The sequence below is a fragment of the Pseudoliparis swirei genome, chromosome 3 (genome assembly GCF_029220125.1).
Source record: "Pseudoliparis swirei isolate HS2019 ecotype Mariana Trench chromosome 3, NWPU_hadal_v1, whole genome shotgun sequence".
Taxonomy (NCBI): Eukaryota; Metazoa; Chordata; class Actinopteri; order Perciformes; family Liparidae; genus Pseudoliparis; species Pseudoliparis swirei.
This window is the reverse complement of record NC_079390.1, coordinates 24,640,614-24,647,217: the sequence shown is the minus strand read 5'-3', so window position 1 is coordinate 24,647,217 and position 6,604 is coordinate 24,640,614. Positions and strand designations below refer to the sequence as shown.

General features: G+C 43.9%; 1 protein-coding gene and 1 long non-coding RNA gene across 2 annotated transcripts in view; one reads left to right on the top strand and one right to left on the bottom strand.

Annotated features, from left to right (window-relative positions):
• The window catches only part of LOC130191317 (uncharacterized), a 9,537-nt gene extending 6,136 nt beyond the window's left edge, over window positions 1-3,401 (bottom strand). The window contains exons 1-2 of the long non-coding RNA XR_008831162.1: window positions 3,313-3,401; window positions 1,413-1,543 (exon numbers count right to left, since the gene is read on the bottom strand). This is a non-coding gene — a long non-coding RNA (uncharacterized LOC130191317). The remainder of the gene's footprint in view (window positions 1-1,412; window positions 1,544-3,312) is intronic.
• alg8 (ALG8 alpha-1,3-glucosyltransferase) overlaps window positions 1-3,856 on the top strand; it is a 12,587-nt gene extending 8,731 nt beyond the window's left edge. The window contains exons 10-13 of the mRNA XM_056410759.1: window positions 1,223-1,362; window positions 1,452-1,549; window positions 1,832-1,904; window positions 3,279-3,856. Of these exons, the coding sequence (XP_056266734.1) occupies window positions 1,223-1,362; window positions 1,452-1,549; window positions 1,832-1,904; window positions 3,279-3,498 (531 nt within the window). The 3' untranslated portion in view covers window positions 3,499-3,856. The remainder of the gene's footprint in view (window positions 1-1,222; window positions 1,363-1,451; window positions 1,550-1,831; window positions 1,905-3,278) is intronic.
• The last annotated feature ends 2,748 nt before the right edge of the window (window positions 3,857-6,604 follow it).

Here is a 6,604-nt window from a genome sequence, read left to right as displayed (position 1 = left end):
AGTGGAGTTTATTCCTGAAGCACAGGGGAGTTTATTCCTGAAACACAGTGGAGTTTATTCCTGAAGCACAGTGGAGTTTATTCCTGAAACACAGGGGAGTTTATTCCTGAAACACAGTGGAGTTTATTCCTGAAGCACAGGGGAGTATATTCCTGAAACACAGTGGAGTTTATTCCTGAAACACAGGGGAGTTTATTCCTGAAACACAGTGGAGTTTATTCCTGAAGCACAGGGGAGTTTATTCCTGAAACACAGGGGAGTTTATTCCTGAAACACAGGGGAGTTTGTTAAAGAAAGACAGTGGAGTTTATTCCTGAAACACAGGGGAGTTTATTCCTGAAACACAGGGGAGTTTATTCCTGAAGCACAGGGGAGTTTATTCCTGAAACACAGTGGAGTTTATTCCTGAAGCACAGGCGAGTTTATTCCTGAAACACAGGGGAGTTTATTCCTGAAGCACAGGGGAGTTTATTGCTGAAACACAGTGGAGTTTATTCCTGAAGCACAGGGGAGTTTATTCCTGAACCACAGGGGAGTTTGTTAAAGAAACACAGGGGAGTGTATTCCTGAAACACAGGGGAGTTTGTTAAAGAAACACAGTGGAGTTTATTCCTGAAACACAGGGGAGTTTATTCCTGAAACACAATGGAGTTTATTCCTGAAACACAGGGGAGTTTATTCCTGAAACACAGGGGAGTTTATTCCTGAAACACAGTGGAGTTTATTCCTGAAGCACAGTGGAGTTTATTCCTGAAACACAGGGGAGTTTATTCCTGAAGCACAGGGGAGTTTATTCCTGAAACACAGGGGAGTTTATTCCTGAAGCACAGTGGAGTTTATTCCTGAAACACAGGGGAGTTTATTCCTGAAGCACAGGGGAGTTTATTCCTGAAACACAGGGGAGTTTGTTAAAGAAACACAGTGGAGTTTATTCCTGAAACACAGGGGAGTTTATTCCTGAAACACAGTGGAGTTTATTCCTGAAACACAGGGGAGTTTATTCCTGAAACACAGGGGAGTTTATTCCTGAAACACAGTGGATGAACAGTAGAGCTAACGTTCTCGTAGAGTTCCGGCTAACGCTCCCGTCGACTTCCGGCTAACGCTCCCGTAGAGTTTCCGGCTAACGCTCCCGGAGAGTTTCCGGCTAACGTTCTCGCAGAGTTTCCGGCTCACGCTCCCGTAGCCTTCCGGCTAACGCTCCCGTCCTTCCTCTATGCAGCCGGCGCTGGCTTCCATCTGGCGGCGTCCTCGCGGTGGGCGGGGCTTCCTGCGCTGCCTGCTGCTCTGCGCTCTGGGCTCCTTCTTGTTCGGCTGGCACGTGCACGAGAAGGCCATCCTCCTCGCCATCTTGCCTCTCAGGTGAGTTTAACCGATGTTCTACACAGGGATCATATTCAGTGTCTACATACTTCTATTTCTGTGTTCTTTGTCTGTGTCGCTTCCTGCAGCTTCCTGGCGGTTGAGAGCAGAGAGGATGCTGGGATATTTCTGATTCTAACCACCACAGGTCATTACTCGCTGTTCCCGCTGCTCTTCACCCCTGCAGGTAAACACCAGAATATATGCTTCTGTAGTATATCACATAATAAATAGAAGTTATATAATACATATTTTATAGCGTTAATAATACTTTTACTATAATGGAATATCATAAAATATCTCCACGGCATGTAAGAAATGTTTCTTCTCTAAAATGTAACTTTGTGAAACCAAAGAAATCCTGAAACTTGTGAAGCAGCCGTGACCTCTGACCTCTTCAGATTCTTTTCAATGATCTGAATATTAAAATGACTACCTGTGTGTGTGTGTGCTTGTGTGTTTGTTGCAGAGCTGCCCATCAAAGTGTTTCTGATGCTGATGTTTACGATCTACTCTTTCACGGCTCTGAGTAAACTTCACAGGTAAAGAAAGTATTTGTTTTATTAAAGCGTGTAGAATATATGATATAAAACTTCAAAAGCACAAATTACATACTCTCCACATCAGAACAGGAATAACTCCCCAAAACAACCTTTAGGGGAAGAACCCTTGAACTGAGGAGGACCAATCAATCAGGAGAGGCAGAAGTACAATCGATGTCATGTGACCAGATGAACAATAGATGTCATGTGACCAGATGAACAATAGATGTCATGTGACCAGATGAACAATAGATGTCATGTGACCAGATGAAAAATAGATGTCATGTGACTAGATGAACAATAGATGTCATGTGACCAGATGAACAATAGATGTCATGTGACCAGGTGAACAATAGATGTCATGTGACCAGATGTCATGTGACCAGATGAACAATAGATGTCATGTGACTAGATGAACAATAGATGTCATGTGACCAGGTGAACAATAGATGTCATGTGACCAGATGTCATGTGACCAGATGAACAATAGATGTCATGTGACTAGATGAACAATAGATGTCATGTGACTAGATGAACAATATATGTCATGTGACCAGATGATCAATAGAGGTCATGTGACCAGATGAACAATAGATGTCATGTGACCAGGTGAACAATAGATGTCATGTGACCAGATGAACAATAGATGTCATGTGACTAGATGAACAATAGATGTCATGTGACTAGATGAACAATAGATGTCATGTGACCAGATGAACAATAGATGTCATGTGACCAGATGAACAATAGATGTCATGTGACTAGATGAACAATAGATGTCATGTGACCAGATGAACGATAGATGTCATGTGACTAGATGAACAATAGATGTCATGTGACCAGATGAACAATAGATGTCATGTGACCAGATGAACAATAGATGTCATGTGACCAGGTGAACAATAGATGTCATGTGACCAGATGAACAATAGATGTCATGTGACCAGATGAACAATAGATGTCATGTGACCAGGTGAACAATAGATGTCATGTGACCAGATGAACAATAGATGTCATGTGACCAGATGAACAATAGATGTCATGTGACCAGATGAACAATAGATGTCATGTGACCAGGTGAACAATAGATGTCATGTGACCAGATGAACAATAGATGTCATGTGACTAGATGAACAATAGATGTCATGTGACCAGATGAACAATAGATGTCATGTGACCAGATGAACAATAGATGTCATGTGACCAGATGAACAATAGATGTCATGTGACCAGATGAACAATAGATGTCATGTGACCAGATGTCCAGATAGAACCAGGATCGATACTTAAACATTAGCGTTGAATGTACAGAGTTGTATTTGACTCCGATACCCAGAATGCTTTGCAGATCTCGTGATGTGGTCTCTCTCCTAGCGGCGGCGTGCTCCGGCCTCTGGAGTCCGTCTACCTGCTGGGTCTCGGCGTGGTGGCGGTGGCGTGCGAGGCGGCCTTCCCGCTGTCACCGTGGACCAACAAGCTGCCCTTCCTGCCCCTGCTGGCCACCTCGGTGTACTGCTCCGTGGGCGTCTGTTACTCCTTCCTGCGCCTGTACGCCAGTCTGCTGAGGCGGGAGGAGAAGCACAAACAGCTGTGAGAGGTCTCAGGTTAGATTCCCTACCCACCCAAAGAAAAATAACAAACACACCTACGTCCTGCACATGTGCCCCTGAGCAAGGCACCGGAGGAAGTGATCTGCATTCCTCTTGTTCTTCTTCCTGTTCTTCTTGATTATGGATTATGGACCAAACATCGGCCACGTGACGACAATTTACGCACACATCAGTTTTTGGATGTCAGACTTTACATGTTGATGTTTATGAGTTGATGACATCGGTTCTGAACCCCGACTAACAAAACATGGACCCTCAACTGATCCATAAACCCACGAGGTTCTGAGTGTGTGGCAGAACGAATGATGGAGGTGAATAAACCAAATAAATAAAAACAATGTGGCTGGTGTCTGGAGATACTCAGAGCGTAAGGAGTTAGTATTTCTGTAGACTTCAACTGTTAACTAACTATTAACTATTAACTATTAACTATTAACTTAACTATTAACTGTTAACTATGAACTGTTAACTATTGAATGTATCTTGTATATAATGATTCACCTTCCAAAACAAAATGTCCAACTTTCACCCGCCAGGTGTGATGTTGATTGGATGGACATTTAGAAAGATACGCAAAGCACAGAGATTCCATCCTGCTACAGCGCCACCTATTGGTCAAATGGCACCCAATTGGTCACGGTCACTCAGAGAACATTTCTACACATTGACACCAAATGTGGTTGCAATAGCACAAAGCGTTCACAAGATAGGAGGTTTTCTTTTTATGACATGAAGCCCCGCCCCCAGCATTCAACACCAAAACGATACGAAACGTTTCCCTGTTTGGTTCAGAGATGTTCTCTGTGGGAAACAGATTTGGACACCATTCAAAATGGCGGAGGATTAGTCAAAGGGGCGTGGCTTATGTTTAGTTTCAGAGACAACAATGTGAAGTACGTTGTTTTTAGCGCCACCGTTTGCCAAATGGTGGAGTCCATCGGACCGACGGCTCCTTCAGAGAGACGCAGTCAAGATACTTAAAATCAACTTGAAGGTCATTACGGACGGTTTGAACCCCTCAACCCGTCTGACACCGAGGGACCAGAACCAGAACCGGGCTGAGCTGAGAGACCATGAGGGGTGTCGGACCCGACGGTCAGCGGCTGCTCGGCCTGAAGCGGGAAGGAGCCGTAATCAGACTCACTAAGTGTCCTATGTCCTAAGAAGTATTCAGATACCTCCTGTGTCCTAACTCCTTGGGGTGAATGGGTCAGTTTAACAATGAGTCTTCTGTAGGATTTAGTTGTTGTGGCCACAGTATGTGACCTTTGACCTTTTTAATTTAAGGAAGCCTTACAACAGCCGACTGAAACACCTGTTGTTGACATATTTCTCCCAGCATGCCTCTGGGTTTGTCGTGTTGTTGTTTTTCGTGGCAGTGGCCCTTTAAGTTTCCAGAGCGGGGGCCTCTTCTTCTTCTTCTGTTGTTCTGGCGAGCGTCCTCCGGCGGCGGCGAGACTCAAACAGATTACCCAGAACACAGATTAAGGCGCGGCGAGCGGCCGCCAGGTTTCCGTCCTCTCGGCGCTTCTCCTCCACCGAGACTCGTCTCTTCCAGGTACGAGTAGATTAAGAGTTACCGAGTCACGAGTAGATTAAGAGTTACCGAGTCACGAGTAGATTAAGAGTTACCGAGTCACGAGTAGATTAAGAGTTACCGAGTCACAAGTAGATTAAGAGTTTCCGAGTCACGGGTAGATTAAGAGTTTCCGAGTCACGAGTAGATTAAGAGTTACCGAGTCACGAGTAGATTAAGAGTTACCGAGTCACAAGTAGATTAAGAGTTACCGAGTCATGAGTAGATTAAGAGTTACCGAGTCATGAGTAGATTAAGAGTTTCCGAGTCACGGGTAGATTAAGAGTTACCGAGTCACGAGTAGATTAAGAGTTACCGAGTCACGAGTAGATTAAGAGTTTCCGAGTCACGAGTAGATTAAGAGTTACCGAGTCACGAGTAGATTAAGAGTTACCGAGTCACGAGTAGATTAAGAGTTTCCGAGTCACGGGTAGATTAAGAGTTTCCGAGTCACGAGTAGATTAAGAGTTACCGAGTCACGAGTAGATTAAGAGTTACCGAGTCACGAGTAGATTAAGAGTTACCGAGTCATGAGTAGATTAAGAGTTTCCGAGTCACGGGTAGATTAAGAGTTACCGAGTCACGAGTAGATTAAGAGTTACCGAGTCACGAGTAGATTAAGAGTTTCCGAGTCACGAGTAGATTAAGAGTTACCGAGTCATGAGTAGATTAAGAGTTACCGAGTCATGAGTAGATTAAGAGTTTCCGAGTCACGGGTAGATTAAGAGTTTCCGAGTCACGGGTAGATTAAGAGTTTCCGAGTCACGTGGAGATGTGGCGGCTGTGGAATGTCCCATCATCACCGAGCTGGAGGTCGAGTTTCATATTTATGAGGCACTTAAAAATAACAACAATGAACTTAACGGTGTCTGGATTCATAGAACAATAACAACAAGGTTGGCTCAGGGTCGAGTCCTTCACTGCTTTGTCTCTTTGTGTTTGACTCTTTGTCTCTTTGTGTTTGTCTCTTTGTGTTTGTCTCTTTACTGCTTTGTCTCTTTGTGTTTGACTCTTTGTCTCTTTGTGTTTGTCTCTTTGAAGCTGGGTCTTTGTAGCTGGGTCTTTGTGTTTGTCTCTTTGTAGCTGGGTCTTTGTGTTTGTCTCTTTGTAGCTGGGTCTTTGTATTTGTCTCTTTATAGCTGGGTCTTTGTGTTTGTCTCTGTAGCTGGGTCTTTGTGTTTGTCTCTTTGTAGCTGGGTCTTTGTGTTTGTCTCTTTGTAGCTGGGTCTTTGTATTTGTCTCTTTATAGCTGGGTCTTTGTGTTTGTCTCTTTGTAGCTGGGTCTTTGTGTTTGTCTCTTTGTAGCTGGGTCTTTGTTGATGTTTGAGTCTATTTGTGTTAAATGTCTTTCTGTGGTTGATTTTGCTTCTTGGTTTGTTTGAAGTCGTTTTGCATCCCTTTTGTGATTGTTTTGAGTCTTTGTAGTGATATTTTGCATCTCCTGGTTGGTTTTGAGTCTTGTTCTGGTGATTTTGTTTTTTTGTGGTAATTATTTGTCGTCTCCAGTTTCATAC